Source organism: Mya arenaria, chromosome 7 (assembly GCF_026914265.1).
Source record: "Mya arenaria isolate MELC-2E11 chromosome 7, ASM2691426v1".
Taxonomy (NCBI): Eukaryota; Metazoa; Mollusca; class Bivalvia; order Myida; family Myidae; genus Mya; species Mya arenaria.
In genome coordinates, this window is record NC_069128.1 from 27,808,113 (window position 1) to 27,826,589 (window position 18,477).

Here is an 18,477-nt window from a genome sequence, read left to right on the forward strand (position 1 = left end):
ACTAAACACGGATGAATAAATAGTATGTATTCCGACATTTTCCCGATGTCCATTAGAGGTTCAGTTCAAGATGGCATTAAAATGGGTTTAAGGGCAATTATATTGAACAATCTTTCTTATTTGTATTGAATATAAGGAAAACTTTATTTTTCGCTCTTCGCTCGCTTCAGTTTTATGAAAACTGACAATTTTTTTATTTATTTTTTTCACTCGCTCGATCCAATTTTTTGGGGCAAAAATCCGAGGAACGAAACATTAATTTGGTGTGGCCTTATTGTAGCTAGACATTCCAAGGAGCGTACCTGAAGCATTTTGAACTGTACGCCCGTACACTTGAGCGAGATGTCAACATGTGAAGGTATTTCTTTATTTTGGTCTGAATATGTTATATGTGGTGGGGAAGGGTGGTGTCCCCTGCCTAAGGATTCTTTTTTTCTGTTAGATCTAGACCTTCGCAAGCTCGAATTTTAAGCAACTATTGCTATGTGTGTTTCCCGTTTCGATTGTTATCGAATCGGACTCGAATAGCTTGTAAGACATGTATCAAAAGACATTAAAGAACACATGTTGTTGTTATTTTATTTTTTATTTCATTCGTACAATATTAAAATACATACATGTTACCAGGTTAAACTTTACACGAGTGTAACATATTGAAGCAGCAGTATCATTCAAACCGTATCATAACAAAATCGTCTTTCATTAATATCTGCTCAAAGCAAACGAAAGGCATTGAATAGGAAGTGTAGTTAAATAAAAATAAAAACTCAGTAGTAATATATATTAATCAATGATTAATCAAATTTAAATGTATAACTACACAATGTCAATGGGTCTTAATGCAAACTTGTATTGTTGCTGGTTTGTTTAAGTCTTTCAATTATGAGTTACTGAACACCACTCTTACATTTGAACTACTCAATATTTCAATATTCTTTACTCAGATGCTTGGTTGCATATTAAATTAAATCTATTAAGATCCAAGCGCGCGCGCGTGTGCGTGTGTGTGTGTTCTATTGTGTTTTAATGGAGCCTGACCTTTCAAATAAACCTTGAAACCATGGCAATTGTATTTAATTTTGTATATTTATATATCACATAATAATTATGTTAAAAAGCATGTTCAGTCGAACCCCGTTGGCTCGAATTTGCGTGCCTTGAACACCTCGTTGTCTCAAACTGGATGTAAATGACCGATTTCTTCATACTTAAGGTAAACATTCCCGCTTGACTCGAATTTTGCGATGCTCGGGGTGTTTTCGCCGTTCCCTAGGGATCGAGCCAACGGGGTTCCAATGTATTTTATTTCAGAAAAATAAGATTATACAACTGAAAAAGTTGAAAATACCATACTCACAGTTAGTTTATGATTACTATTGGCAATTTTCCTAGCATGCAATTGTTAATTATCTAAAATATATTATGTTCAAATTTATCCAGGAATGGCACTAATTCAAAAGTACTATTGTAAATATATATATATTCTTCTATATGTTGATTTTAATAGGTTTTCAGAGATCTTCTGTGTCTTATATGTCATCATCATCATCATCATCATCATCATCATCATCATCATCATCAAAAACGCATCCTCCATATTTAATATTGATCAGGTTGTGGTGCATTCACTAGTGGAATGCGCGTGCGACAGTCGTGCGATTATGGCCCAACAGTCATGGGTGACTCGTGTGTGGCTCGCACATCCGTCTCACGACTATATAGCATGGCCCGGTCTGTTGCATGCCATTTAATCGCGAGATTTTTTTCAGTAGAAATAAGTTCTGTGTCGCCATACAATCGTAATGACATTTCCATGTCCATCCTCCTGGTAAAGGTCTGCAGCGTGGAGGCCTGTAAAGCGATCACGCAGGAAGTATGAGATGCTGTTGTCATCGCAGGTTCAGGTTCAGGAGAACCCGATCGGCTCCCTTACAGGTCGCCCCTCAGCGTGCCGTTGTTGAATATTCCGGCGTCAGATGCGGATCCGTCTGCGCCAACGTCCGCCCACAGGAACGTTAAGTTGCCGTCAACCACTCACAGCAGGACTATTGAGAAGTACTCTTTGTAATTGAAGTGCCTGATGCCGGTGTTCTAATGTGCCACGATGGCCACATGTTTGCCATCGATGGCCCCACAGAAATTCGGAACCGGTCTACCTATTGATGCCCTCCATCACGCATCGTCTCACCAACGCACTCATTACCGATGGCCTAGGCAACCTCCGATTATGTTGTGGGGGACACGGACACGGGGCCAGGTTGTGAGAACTGTTCCCTGAAGCCATATAGCGCGGGGTGATGGCCATCTTCAGCCCAGGCTCGAGAGGGGTGCGGCGGCTTCAAAGTGAACCATCACAAAATTTGACAATTTTGCATTGACATTCTTAAAGCTTTTAAATAAATTGCGACTACATAATTGGCTTGGTTGTTTTTTGAGTGTTTAGCTCGTCATTTTTACAAAAAGTCTAAAAAAACTGAACAACTATTAATGCTATAAAAAACAATTCCACAACTTGTCAGTATGTTGGGCTCCCAAAATTCAAATATTGGAGGCACTATTTTCACCTTTTATAAACAATAACAAAAGGTTTGAAAATGTTAATATGTTTATTTCGTTTCCAGTTACACAAATATCGGTGAGTTTTAGTTGCCATAAAACTTGCAAATCCAATGTGCATCTGGCCCAGTTTATTAAAGTGCAGACACATTTCTAGCATGAAGCAGGAAAGGAAGGCAGTATGAGGAAACAAAAACCACCATCCTTTGATACAGAGCGCGTTTCTTGTTTTTATCTATCTAAACATTTGTGAAACCATTCTGATCTGGTAATCCCAAAGCTTTGTACCATGTTCATTGCTCATTACCATTTATCTCAGGTGACCATAACAACGATCGAATAACCAGGTGTTCTCAAAAGACAAGCCATTAATAGTAGTGAAACAAACTTCAAATGAAGCAAAGGGCTTAACTTCTTTCTAGTGAAGGAAACTAAAACGTGTTGTTTTTTTTAAAAAACAGGAATACAAATACAAACTGTATTCACAAACGCAGTAACTGTGCGTTTTTTTTTTTAACAAAACATACTTCCTTGTCTTTATAGAAAACCAAATTCAATGAGGCCACGATTTCGCTTGCCATAATCGTTTTAATTCATAGGCAATTGTTTGTACATCCCACGTTTGAAAGTGCATGGGTGTAACATGTTTAGATAACCGACTTAACCAATTGTATTCTGATGTATAATATTAACTTGTATGCAAGGCTAGAAACAAACTATTTGTTTGCCATTTTGCCTGAGATTTAAATCCCAGATTCTGCTAAGATGTTTATAATAATAATAATAATAATAATAATAATAATAATAATAATAATAATAATCATTTAAATTATAAAGTTAATTATAATCATCATTCGTTTCGTACTTTTATTGTATATACATGTATATATTTTTTGCATTGAAAATGTGTAGAAAAATTGTTGTGCATAAAGCCAGAAAGTGGTTATACTTTTAATAATAATAATAATAATAATAATAATAATAATAATAATATAATAATAATGTACTTATACATATAAGTGATACATATCATGGTAACAAATATAGTTGCTATTAAATATGCACATGTAAATAACATTTTTTATCGATGACAAGTTTTGTTTTATTGTTCTCTATTTTGTTCCAAGACATCCTATTCTATATAGCCGTTTTACATTGCATTGAGTGATGTGATAGTTTGGAGTTCGAACATTCAACTACCTTCTACCTACCTACTGTCGAATGCACGAAAAAACGTGACTTTAAGTGTGTTTGTCACGTAGATACAAATGTGTACATGCATTAAACTACTTCAGGGTGTGATTTCTTCACATGTGTACCTTTAAATCATACAACAAGACAAAAACTGAATCCCCAACTACCAACTGGTTGATCCCCAACTACCAACTGGTTGGTAGTCGGATTTTTGCGAATAACCAACTGTAAATGTTCGAATATCCATAGGCGAATTTACAAAACATACACATCACAAAGATGTATCTGTGTACATGCATAAAAAACATTGGGCGTGTGATTTCTTGACATGTGTACCTTTTATCCATAAAATAAGACACCATCTGAATTCCCAGCTACCAACTGGCAACTCATCGATTTTGCCATTGTTTTCGGCCCAACTTTATAACCTACTGTTAAGTAAGGAAGATTGCATTTATCAATGATATACCTCGGTAATTATTAGGCTCATACTTTGAGCCAGACTTATGAATAGGACAAATAATACTTTCAGACCATCTATCAGGAAATTCACTCGACTCAAAGACACAGTTAAATAATCGAGTTATAAACGGTAATGTCAAACCCATAGTAAATTTGATAAACTGGGCAAGTATAACATCTGGCCCTGGAGCTTTATCTACGGCAAGAGCGTTAATAGTTTGAAGAACTTCTTTTTCTTCGGTAAACGGTGTATTTGATGCATCATCTACAATTCCCCCGATTTCCCAGCTCATTTTCTATTCCACTGTGGACATTAAAATTTACATAAACGTTTCGAAAAGTGCTACCAAGCACCAGGAGACATCTTATCGCTTATATTGCATTGTGTAGAGCCATTAAGTATTTAAGAGTAAATCTCCCTCCTCAGGCTTCTGAGTATTGATAACAGAACCAATTAGCTTTTTTACCTTATCAGATCATGCCCCAGGAGTCGGGATTCGTCCCAACCTGTGTACTTGTGTAGTCTCATATCAGATAAACAGTCTTGTCTGAAACCTGTTTGTTTAATGCTGCACTCTCACAGATTTAACCATTAGGCAACTTTTTTGTTCTGTTGTCACGAGCCAGTTTTAATGAAAAACAGTGATATAAGGCTGCGGACAAAAATCAGATCGCAGATTTTTATATTTAAGTTACGGAAATATGAACTCTGCGATCTGATCTTTTGTCAGCAGGGTTATATCACTGGTTTGCAGAAATTTACGCAAAAACTGGTTCATTCCAAGACAAAAACTAAAAAAAGTTGTCAAAACGGTACATATGTGAGAAGGCAGTTTTAAAACATAATCTCATTATCCGGTTCAGTCTGAATTGTGTATTTGACATTTACTTGGTATAAAATTTAATACATGTTCTTGTCTTAATCTAATGGACCCTGGTGTCCTGCATATTTGGCTCGCTTAATTAAAGCAGTATTCATACCACGCTAAACAGCAGTACTGAAATTGGAGGGGGAGGGGGGGGGGGGAGCGTTACGCCCATCATCATGGGATGTTAAGTAGAAATTTACTGGTTAAATATTTTATAAAATAGCTTTAAAAATATCCATTGTAGCGCCATCACGAATGCTGGATGGAATATAAATCCAGAAGATTTTGGCAAAAAAACATAGCTTACCATTGTTAGTTTTGTAGCAAAGATAACTAAATATGTTTGAGTTTCGGACCGTAATGAGCATATAGTTTTGTAAGTAAAAAAATCAAAACCTATCTTGGGACATCATAACCGATTTCTTCATGAAGCAACACATTTTGAAGAAGCTAAAAGATGAAACTACTTCAAATTAAGAACACATTGAGGACTTCATAACCCATTTCTTTATGAAGCAACACATATTGAAGAAGTTACAAGATGAAATTACTTTCAATTAAGAACACATTGAGGACTTCATAACTGATTTCTTCATTGAGCAACACATTTTTAAGAAGCTATAAGATGAAATACTTCAAATTAAGAACACATTGAAGACTTCATAACCCATTTCTTCATGGAGCAACACATTTTAAAGAAGCTACAAGATGAAATTACTTCAAAGAAAGAACACTTTAGGGACTTCAAAACCCATTTCTTCATGGGGCAACACATTTTGAAGGAGTTACAAGATGAAACTACTTAAATAAAGAACACTTTGGATATTTAAAACCAATTTCTTCATGGAGCAACATTATGAAGAAGCTACAAGATGAAACTACTTCAAATAAAGAACACTTTGGGGACTTCATAACCGATTTCTTCATGGAGCAACACATTTTGAAGAAGCTGAAAGATGAAATTACTTCAAATTAAGAACACATTGAAGACTTCATAACCGATTTCTTCATGGAGCAACACATTTTGAAGAAGCTACAAGATGAAATTACTTCAAATTAAGAACACACTGAGGACTTCATAACTCATTTCTTCATGGAGCAACACATTATAAAGAGCTACAAGATGAAATTACTTCAAATTAAGAACACATTGAGGACTTCATAACCCATTTCTTCATGGAGCAACACATTATAAAGAGCTACAAGATGAAATTACTTCAAATTAAGAACACATTGAAGACTTCATAACCCATTTCTTCATGGAGCAACACATATTGAAGAAGCTACAAGATGAAATTACTTCAAATTAAGAACACATTGAGGACTTCATAACCCATTTCTTCATGGAGCAACACATTATAAAGAGCTACAAGATGAAATTACTTCAAATTAAGAACACATTGAGGACTTCATAACCCATTTCTTCATGGAGCAACACATTATAAAGAGCTACAAGATGAAATTACTTCAAATTAAGAACACATTGAAGACTTCATAACCCATTTCTTCATGGAGCAACACATATTGAAGAAGCTACAAGATGAAATTACTTCAAATTAAGAACACATTGAGGACTTCATAACCCATTTCTTTATGGAGCAACACATTTTGAAGAAGCTACAAAATGAAATTACTTCAAATTAAGAACACATTGAGGACTTCATAACCCATTTCTTCATGGAGCAACACATTATAAAGAAGCTACAAGATGAAATTACTCCAAAAAAAAGAACACTTTAGGGATTTCAAAACCCATTTCTTCATGGAGCAACAAAGTTTGAAGAAGTTACAAGATGACACTACTTAAATAAAGAACACTTTGGATATTTTAAAACCAATTTCTTCATGGAGTAACATTATGAAGAAGCTACAAGATGAAACTACTTCAAATAAAGAACACTTGGGGGACTTCATAACCGATTTCTTCATGGAGCAACACATTTTTATGAAGCTACAAGATGAAATTACTTCAAAGAAAGAACACTTTAGGGACTTCAAAACCCATTTCTTCATGGAGCAACACATTTTAAAGAAGCTACAAGATGAAATTACTTCAAAGAAAGAACACTTTAGGGACTTCAAAACCCATTTCTTCATGGGGCAACACATTTTGAAGGAGTTACAAGATGAAACTACTTAAATAAAGAACACTTTGGATATTTAAAACCAATTTCTTCATGGAGCAACATTATGAAGAAGCTACAAGATGAAATTACTTCAAATAAAGAACACTTTGGGGACTTCATAACCGATTTCTTCATGGAGCAACACATTTTGAAGAAGCTGAAAGATGAAATTACTTCAAATTAAGAACACATTGAAGACTTCATAACCCATTTCTTCATGGAGCAACACATTTTGAAGAAGCTACAAGATGAAATTACTTCAAATTAAGAACACATTGAGGACTTCATAACCCATTTCTTCATGGAGCAACACATTATAAAGAGCTACAAGATGAAATTACTTCAAATTAAGAACACATTGAGGACTTCATAACCCATTTCTTCATGGAGCAACACATTATAAAGAGCTACAAGATGAAATTACTTCAAATTAAGAACACATTGAAGACTTCATAACCCATTTCTTCATGGAGCAACACATATTGAAGAAGCTACAAGATGAAATTACTTCAAATTAAGAACACATTGAGGACTTCATAACCCATTTCTTCATGGAGCAACACATTTTGAAGAAGCTACATGATGAAATTACTTCAAATTAAGAACACATTGAGGACTTCATAACCCATTTCTTCATGGAGCAACACATTATAAAGAAGCTACAAGATGAAATTACTCCAAAAAAAGAACACTTTAGGGATTTCAAAACCCATTTCTTCATGGAGCAACAAAGTTTGAAGAAGTCACAAGATGACACTACTTAAATAAAGAACACTTTGGATATTTTAAAACCAATTTCTTCATGGAGTAACATTATGAAGAAGCTACATGATGAAACTACTTCAAATAAAGAACACTTGGGGGACTTCATAACCGATTTCTTCATGGAGCAACACATTTTTAAGAAGATACAAGATGAAATTACTTCAAAGAAAGAACACTTTAGGGACTTCAAAACCCCTTTCTTCATGGAGCAACACATTTTAAAAAAGCTACAAGATGAAATTACTTCAAAGAAAGAACACTTTAGGGACTTCAAAACCCATTTCTTCATGGGGCAACACATTTTGAAGGAGTTACAAGATGAAACTACTTAAATAAAGAACACTTTGGATATTTAAAACCAATTTCTTCATGGAGCAACATTATGAAGAAGCTACAAGATGAAACTACTTCAAATAAAGAACACTTTGGGGACTTCATAACCGATTTCTTCATGGAGCAACACATTTTGAAATAGCTGAAAGATGAAATTACTTCAAATTAAGAACACATTGAAGACTTCATAACCCATTTCTTCATGGAGCAACACATTTTGAAGAAGCTACAAGATGAAATTACTTCAAATTAAGAACACATTGAGGACTTCATAACCCATTTCTTCATGGAGCAACACATTATAAAGAGCTACAAGATGAAATTACTTCAAATTAAGAACACATTGAGGACTTCATAACCCATTTCTTCATGAAGCAACACATTATAAAGAGCTACAAGATGAAATTACTTCAAAGAAAGAACACTTTAGGGACTTCTAAACCCATTTCTTCATGGAGCAACACATTATAAAGAGCTACAAGATGAAATTACTTAAATAAAGAACACTTTGGATATTTAAAACCAATTTCTTCATGGAGCAACATTATGAAGAAGCTACAAGATGAAACTACTTCAAATAAAGAACACTTTGGGGACTTCATAACCGATTTCTTCATGGAGCAACACATTTTGAAGAAGCTGAAAGATGAAATTACTTCAAATTAAGAACACATTGAAGACTTCATAACCCATTTCTTCATGGAGCAACACATTTTGAAGAAGCTACAAGATGAAATTACTTCAAATTAAGAACACATTGAGGACTTCATAACCCATTTCTTCATGGAGCAACACATTATAAAGAGCTACAAGATGAAATTACTTCAAATTAAGAACACATTGAGGACTTCATAACCCATTTCTTCATGGAGCAACACATTATAAAGAGCTACAAGATGAAATTTCTTCAAATTAAGAACACATTGAAGACTTCATAACCCATTTCTTCATGGAGCAACACATATTGAAGAAGCTACAAGATGAAATTACTTCAAATTAAGAACACATTGAGGACTTCATAACCCATTTCTTCATGGAGCAACACATTATAAAGAGCTACAAGATGAAATTACTTCAAATTAAGAACACATTGAAGACTTCATAACCCATTTCTTCATGAAGCAACACATATTGAAGAAGTTACAAGATGAAATTACTTCAAATGAAGAACACATTGAGGACTTCATAACCCATTTCTTTATGGAGCAACACATTTTGAAAAAGCTACAAGATGAAATTACTTCAAATTAAGAACACATTGAGGACTTCATAACCCATTTCTTCATGGAGCAACACATTATAAAGAAGCTACAAGATGAAATTACTCCAAAAAAAGAACACTTTAGGGATTTCAAAACCCATTTCTTCATGGAGCAACAAAGTTTGAAGAAGTTACAAGATGACACTACTTAAATAAAGAACACTTTGGATATTTTAAAACCAATTTCTTCATGGAGTAACATTATGAAGAAGCTACAAGATGAAACTACTTCAAATAAAGAACACTTGGGGGACTTCATAACCGATTTCTTCATGGAGCAACACATTTTTAAGAAGCTACAAGATGAAATTACTTCAAAGAAAGAACACTTTAGGGACTTCAAAACCCATTTCTTCATGGAGCAACACATTTTAAAGAAGCTACAAGATGAAATTACTTCAAAGAAAGAACACTTTAGGGACTTCAAAACCCATTTCTTCATGGGGCAACACATTTTGAAGGAGTTACAAGATGAAACTACTTAAATAAAGAACACTTTGGATATTTAAAACCAATTTCTTCATGGAGCAACATTATGAAGAAGCTACAAGATGAAACTACTTCAAATAAAGAACACTTTGGGGACTTCATAACCGATTTCTTCATGGAGCAACACATTTTGAAGAAGCTGAAAGATGAAATTACTTCAAATTAAGAACACATTGAAGACTTCATAACCCATTTCTTCATGGAGCAACACATTTTGAAGAAGCTACAAGATGAAATTACTTCAAATTAAGAACACATTGAGGACTTCATAACCCATTTCTTCATGGAACAACACATTATAAAGAGCTACAAGATGAAATTACTTCAAATTAAGAACACATTGAGGACTTCATAACCCATTTCTTCATGAAGCAACACATTATAAAGAGCTACAAGATGAAATTACTTCAAATTAAGAACACATTGAAGACTTCATAACCCATTTCTTCATGGAGCAACACATATTGAAGAAGCTACAAGATGAAATTACTTCAAATTAAGAACACATTGAGGACTTCATAACCCATTTCTTCATGGAGCAACACATTATAAAGAGCTACAAGATGAAATTACTTCAAATTAAGAACACATTGAGGACTTGATAACCCATTTCTTCATGGAGCAACACATTATAAAGAGCTACAAGATGAAATTACTTCAAATTAAGAACACATTGAAGACTTCATAACCCATTTCTTCATGGAGCAACACATATTGAAGAAGCTACAAGATGAAATTAATTCAAATTAAGAACACATTGAGGACTTCATAACCCATTTCTTCATGGAGCAACACATTTTAAAGAAGCTACAAGATGAAATTACTTCAAAGAAAGAACACTTTAGGGACTTCAAAACCCATTTCTTCATGGGGCAACACATTTTGAAGGAGTTACAAGATGAAACTACTTAAATAAAGAACACTTTGGATATTTAAAACCAATTTCTTCATGGAGCAACATTATGAAGAAGCTACAAGATGAAACTACTTCAAATAAAGAACACTTTGGGGACTTCATAACCGATTTCTTCATGGAGCAACACATTTTGAAGAAGCTGAAAGATGAAATTACTTCAAATTAAGAACACATTGAAGACTTCATAACCCATTTCTTCATGGAGCAACACATTTTGAAGAAGCTACAAGATGAAATTACTTCAAATTAAGAACACATTGAGGACTTCATAACCCATTTCTTCATGGAGCAACACATTATAAAGAAGCTACAAGATGAAATTACTCCAAAAAAAAGAACACTTTAGGGATTTCAAAACCCATTTCTTCATGGAGCAACAAAGTTTGAAGAAGTTACAAGATGACACTACTTAAATAAAGAACACTTTGGATATTTTAAAACCAATTTCTTCATGGAGTAACATTATGAAGAAGCTACAATATGAAACTACTTCAAATAAAGAACACTTGGGGGACTTCATAACCGATTTCTTCATGGAGCAACACATTTTGAAGAAGCTACAAGATGAAATTACTTCAAATTAAGAACACATTGAGGACTTCATATCCGATTTCTTCACGAAGCAACACATTTTGAAGAAGCTACAAGATGAAATTACTTCAAAGAAAGAACACTTTAGGGACTTCAAAACCCATTTCTTCATGGAGCAACTCATTTTGAAGAAGTTACAAGATGAAACTACTAAAATAAAAACACTTTGGATAACTATTTTAAAACCAATTTCAACATTATGAAGAAGCTACAAGATGAAACTACTTCAAATAAAGAACACTTTGGGGACTTCATAACCGATTTCTTCATGAAGCATTGTATAATTATGCAGATGACAAATACTCTTTCTGTGTGTGATAAAATCCTGATGTTGTGATGACCACTCTTGAAGAAGAAAGTAACATTTTGATAAACTGGTTTACTTCCAATCAAATGCAGGCTAACCCTGACAATTTTCGGGCAATTTTAGTTGGCTCAAGGTCTGTTAAAGAAATAAAACAATTCAATATATTTAATCACACCATTGTTTGTGAAGAGCAAGTGAAACTTTTAGGTGTTGAGGTAGATTGTTTATTAAATGTTGATGCCCAGATTTCTAAAATGTGCAAAAAAAGCTGCTAAGCAATTAAATATTCTTCAAAGACTAAGCAAATTTTTGACTACCAATACTAAGCTTATTATCTTTAAATCTTTTATCAGATCCAATTTCAACTACTGCCCTGTCGTTTGGCATTTTTGTAGCAAGACCAGCACAGAAAAATGGAAAAGATTCAATACAGAGTTTTAAAAATTGTTTTTAATGATTACACCTCAACTTACGAAAATCTTCTTCATAGTGTTCAATTGCCAACATTACCTTTGAATAGGTTAAGATACATTGCTATTGAAACTTACAAATGTCTGTATGATATCTCACCAGAATATGTTCAAAACCTTGTAACTTTTAAGAAATGTAATTTTAATCTGAGATACGAACACTGTGTAGACGTTCCATCAGTAAGAACAACTAAATATAAAAAAACTCTTTCCGCTTTGAGACCAGTCAGGTATGGAACAGCCTCCCAAAGGAAATAAGGGTCTCCCAAAACTACCTGGAATTAAGAAGGCTGATTCGCACCTGGACAGGTCCCTCTTGCAAATGTTCAATGTGTAAATAATACCTTTTTGTTTTAAAAAAATAGAAGAAATTGAGAACTATAAGATGTTGCACTGAATATCTTTTATCCTTTGTCTTAACGGAAAAGGAGTTTTGTCTGCAGTGGGATGGCTTACACCGACTGGACAAGATATGGGATTCAAATAACAGAAAAGATTTTAGCGGACTTCTCTGACTTATATAGCAACTTATTAAATTAAATTACATGGGCTTATGGTTGTTCAAGTTTATATAACATCTGTCGAACACATACAACTACTTGTGTTTTTCTTTCGGCAAGTATTTTGTTAAGGTGTTACGACTTTACTTTTTCATTATTTTCAATTAACATTCTTCTACAGTGATAGGTGCAATATCAAAATAACATGATACGTATCATACCTCCTCTAAGCAATACTTGCAAAGTATTTTTCCTATCATGCTAGATTAATTATAAGTTTTTGTTGTATTTTTTTTTTTTACAAACTACACGTCGATGTACAAAGCTGCTATTCACTTGTAAATTTTGCTACTTACAATTTTGCTCCTTCAATGTATATGATTACCCTTTAAGCTATACTGTTGAAACAACTAACCATTTTACAGTGGTATATCAACTACTGGAACCGTGCGCGTGTGGACTGGCCGTACAGCCGGGAAAACTTGTTGGTGTTATCACTGTTTACGATGCTCTAATCCTATTTTCTGATTTGTATTTGTATGCATGCTCCAATATGTGTTCGTTTTAACATATGTACTTTTATTTTCAGGTCACAAGCTCATTGTTATTTGATATGTTAAGTATGTTTGTTATTCATGTCAGAAAATAGCTCATTGAGCTAATGTTTCTTGTTAACACATACCCGACTTTAAATAAAGATTCTTGTATCTTGTAACTTGTATCTTGTACTTCAAAACCCATTTCTTCATGAAGAAACACATTTTAAAAAGGCTACAAGATGAAATTTCTTCAAATAAGCAACACTTTGGTGACATCATAACCTATTTCTTTATGAAGCAACACATTTTGAAGAAGCTACCAGATGAAATTTTGCCAAATCGGTTTCATTGAGACGGATAAGCATTAAGGAAATAACTACTCTTCATCTCTTAACATCTTAATCACCAAGAGGACTATTGTTTTTTTCCTAAAGAAAAACCCACATCAATGCATTTTCTGTTAAGTAACATGTTTATTTGGTTAATACTTTAGTACTTTTTGACATTTTTGTTATTATCAAACAGCTCATTTTACTGTGTTATTTAATACCAAATTCTTCGCTTAAAACTCCAACTGTACTTAATTTCTGTTTTGACATGATATAAAAAAACATATATGGTGAAAAGTTTATTTCAGATAAGAACAAAAATAATAAACAATGCACAAAACTATCAAGCTTTAACAAGACAAAAGAACTTCAACTTTGTAAATGCACAAGAAAAATTGCACTAACTGAACGTTTCACAACCAGTAGTTTAAAGATTTAAATGAGCAATATTAATTTCAAAAATATGACATTTCATTAACCAAACTTCATTTCAATTCATTTGCAACTCCAATACATAAAAATAGTGGTTAACCTTCGTGAAAGCTAAGACTGATGGGGTTTTTCAGCATATTAAAGGGACTTGCTCATGTTTTTGTATTACGCACTTTCTGTATGACGAAATTAAGTTTGACAAATCATTAGAATTGTTAAAACTAAGATACCAAAAGTTGGAACCCTTCTTTGCTCAAATACCGACTTTGAAGACAACAAGTTTCAAAGCGTTAATGGTCACTAAATTACAGCTTGGTTGCTGCTTGATTGATTAATTGACATAATCTCATGGAGTCATCCATGTATTGTTAAAAAATCAAAATATTCATTACTTTTGTGTTAGTCTTGGTAGCCTAGTGGTGAAAGTGTTGGTTTTCTATTTTTTTCTTGACTTGACAGACGTGCTTTCGCACCCCACTTAATCCAAAAGTATTTTAAAATACTATAAAAAAATTTTTTTCAATTATTGCAATTTCAATATTATAGAGTAAAAAAATAATAAAATAAGTGTTTTCAGCGGCAGTAATGGGAAAAATTAATTTTGGGTCCAAAAACATGAGCTAGTACCTTTACTACTAACTTATAACTTGCACGTCCTTATACCTGTCCATTAATATAAGAAATATTTCAAATATCACAAAAAGCTAAAATTTATGTATATACATTTAAAATTGTGCAAAGAAAACTACTTTATAATTTTAAATAAAAGAAATCTATATACATATTTCTATAAAAAAAACACATGCAAACAAACACAAAAGTGACTGGACAAATAAACATTAACATTTAATACAAAATACAATGTATATATTTGTGACCATAATATTTAGCCAGCTTACTATATTGACTCAAAACTTAAAAGCAAAGATTTTAAGGTCGAACAATGGTTTTATTTCGTTTTCATACTCTTTGTTAATTGACATATACAACCAAATAAAAAATATGGTTTGTAGAAAACATGGGATTACTTGCATTAGATCATTTTCACCTGTGGCCAGGGTTTTCGCAGATTGCATTACATAAAAAAAGTGAAATATAAATATTATACACAATAAAAACAAATTAACAGTACACAATAAAACACAAAATGAGATTCTTTAATCTTGCAGACTTGAAAATACAATAATTAAATGCAACCATGTATTTCACACAACCTCATTTCAAAATTTGAGAAAAACTACAGCAGATATAACCATCATTTTTTTTTTGCTGATGAATGAATGAACAATACCAGTTTATTAAATAACATTGTGCATTGTAAATATCACGTATGTCACTTGTGCACCTCAGCTGTAAACATGTAATTTAATAAATCTTCCTGTTTGTGTGTGCATATAGGTATTAAATAACTAGCAACTGTTCCAATTATAAGACTTCAATACGGTTAATCATAGAGCTCTTAGTTTGTCATTGAAAGGCTTTTATGAGTTGAGAATGTTAAAATTACACAGAATCAAAATATATCATACCAACTAAAACTGTTACAACTGTTCAGTAACATCAATGGCATGATGGAGCCAAATTTCTTTTTAAGTTGCAATCTTACCAATATGCTATACACTGATAATAGGTAACATTCACATTGCCTAGTACATTATCATTGCCTAGGCTAGTACAATTTCATTGCCTAGTACTTTTTATTGCCTAGGCTAGTACATTATCAATACCTAGGCTAGAACATTTTCATTGCCTAGGCTAGTACTTTATCATTGCCTAGGCTAGTACATTTTCATTGCCTAGGCTAGTACATTATCATTACCTAGGCTAGTACATTTTCATTGCCTAGGCTAGTACATTATCATTACCTAGGCTAGTACATTTTCATTGCCTAGGCTAGTACATTATCAATGCCTAGGCTAGTACATTTTCATTGTCTAGAAAATTTCTTCTCCTAGAATATTTTCATCGCCTAGTACATTTTCATTGCCTAGACTTGTATATTTCCATTGCCTAGGTTAGTACATTTTCATTGCCTAGTCTTGTACATTATCATTACCTAAGCTAGTGCATTTTCATTGCCTAGGCTAGTACATTTTTATTGCCTAGAAAATTTCTCCTTATATATTTTCATTTTCATTGCCTAGTATATTTTCTTTGCCTAGTTCATTTTCAATTTCTACTACATTTTCATTTCTTAGTATATTCTCATTGCCTAGTACCTTTTCATTGCCTAGTATATCTTTATTGCCTAGAACATTTCAATGCCTATAAATGTATATTGCATAGAACATTTTTAATGCCTAGTACATGTTATTGCCTAGAATATGGTCAATGCCAAAAACATTTGTATTGCCTAGTATATATTTCATTGCCTTATACACTTATATTGCATAGTTAATTAATTGCCTAGAACAATTTCAATGACTGGCATATTTTCATTGCCAAGTACATTTTCATTGCTAAGAAAATTGACAACAAGAAAAACTGTGTTATTTGCCCTATATTTAAGATCTTGGTGTGGTCTAGAGAAGCTTCTTAATATGAAAACATTTATCTTAACAAGAAAAACTATTCTTGAGGTGTAATGGACACTTTTCTGAGATGTAGAGGAACATTCTCGCTGTTGCTTGTATAAGTGTCAACATTACGATCAGTGATCGTATTGTCCAGCCCATCTGTGGGAATGGTGAGCTCGTCAGGGAGTTCGGTGTACAGAGAGTTTGGCTTGTAATTGTAGAAGAACGACATGATCATGAAGATGACGGTGTCGATGAACATCAGTATGGCAAATAGGTAGAATTCGGCCATCTGAAAAATGTAAGATAATATGCAAGAACAGACTACTCATGTACAAGGATATCAGAAACAGTTTATTATATCAACATTTACAAATTTAGTTTATACTAATTTTGTTTTAAGTACATTGTGACGAAAGCTGATAGCTTATAGAATCACTCTCTAGTTTGTTTCCTGGGAAGAAACCAGTACTAGCCTCCATTTTGAGAGGTCATGAGAAAGTACCCCTGGTGGGGATTGAACCCACAACCTCTTTCGTGAGAGGTGGACACCATTACCACTAGACCACTCTCACCCTGTCAAATTTCCAAACAGCCTTAGAAAAAATGTTCCAAAAGGTTATAATTTTTGTCACCTATTAACAATTTCCAGGCTAAATCATTTTTTCAGCAAATGGGTTTGTATTCAAATATTTTCATACAACAATCAAAACAATGCAAACATGTGTCTGTCGGGTTTTTTCAGTACAAAAAGGGGCATAACCCAACATGTTTTAAAGCCGGAATTTTAGCACTTGCGTGTTGTCACTTGCTGCATGCATACCAAGTTTCATTTGAATATCCTGAACAGATTTTGAGAAATGGTCGAGGTAAGAGTTTTTACAAACTGACACCACACCGCTGATGATGAAACCGAAGCACTCGCAATACCTTGATTTTAGTTTTTTTAAAAAGACAACCGTCAAATGAATACGCTTCTTATTGGAAATGGTATAAGGTGTTGAACGAGTTTTGAGTTATGGCCAAGTTTCAAACCAACGCCGACAATCACATCAAGGCAATTGAAAAGGAATACAGTTCTTACCTGAGATGGTATTGCATGTATGTTGGCCACAATGATGACCACCAGATCCCCCAGGGCTGTAGTGGATAACCACATGGCTTGGACCACTGATTTCATTGAGTTAGGGGCCTGAAATGATAAAAGCATGGTGTACTTTTGTTTCAGAGTATGAAAAAAATAAAACATTTTTATTTACTTGTCATATTTTTTTTATCCAACAAGGATTTTGAGAAATTGGCTATTTTGGAAGAAAAAATGAAGAAAAGTGTCAACAGTCAAACACTAAGTTGAAAATTTCACTTAAATACAGGCCCTATAATATGTCCCTGTAATACAGGCCCTGTAACATGTCCCTGTTATCAAGGCCTTGTTATACAGCCCCAAGGCAAAGTGTAACTCTGAAATTAAGGGCAGCGTAAGCAGATGCAACACATATCAGTTTTCTCAGTCTGCCTATGAGCATAACTTCACAATTAATGAAGCCAAAAGGATAGGCCTTGTAAAAATGAACATAACGCTGGAAATCATCAAAATAAAGTCCTGCCATAGAAACAAGAGCTGTCATACTGTTATATATACATAATATACTGAATATACAAATAAAGGCCCTGCCAACCAAAAATATGACCTACTCCACATTGATAAGAATGCACTGAGGAACTAGTCATAGCATGAACACTGTGTTTCCTTATACAGACTTATTTCTTGGAAAAAGAGGGAAAAGAATTTTCTAAACTAACCAACCTTAAAGTAAGCAAA

General features: G+C 33.5%; 1 protein-coding gene across 2 annotated transcripts in view; it reads right to left on the bottom strand.

Annotated features, from left to right (window-relative positions):
• Positions 1–13,993: 13,993 nt before the first annotated feature.
• Positions 13,994–18,477, bottom strand: part of LOC128241608 (solute carrier family 15 member 1-like) — a 37,816-nt gene continuing 33,332 nt past the window's right edge. For both annotated transcript variants that reach the window (XM_052958619.1, XM_052958618.1), the window contains exons 22-23: positions 17,740–17,847; positions 13,994–16,947 (exon numbers count right to left, since the gene is read on the bottom strand). In XM_052958619.1, the coding sequence (XP_052814579.1) occupies positions 16,708–16,947; positions 17,740–17,847 (348 nt within the window). In that variant the 3' untranslated portion in view covers positions 13,994–16,707. The remainder of the gene's footprint in view (positions 16,948–17,739; positions 17,848–18,477) is intronic.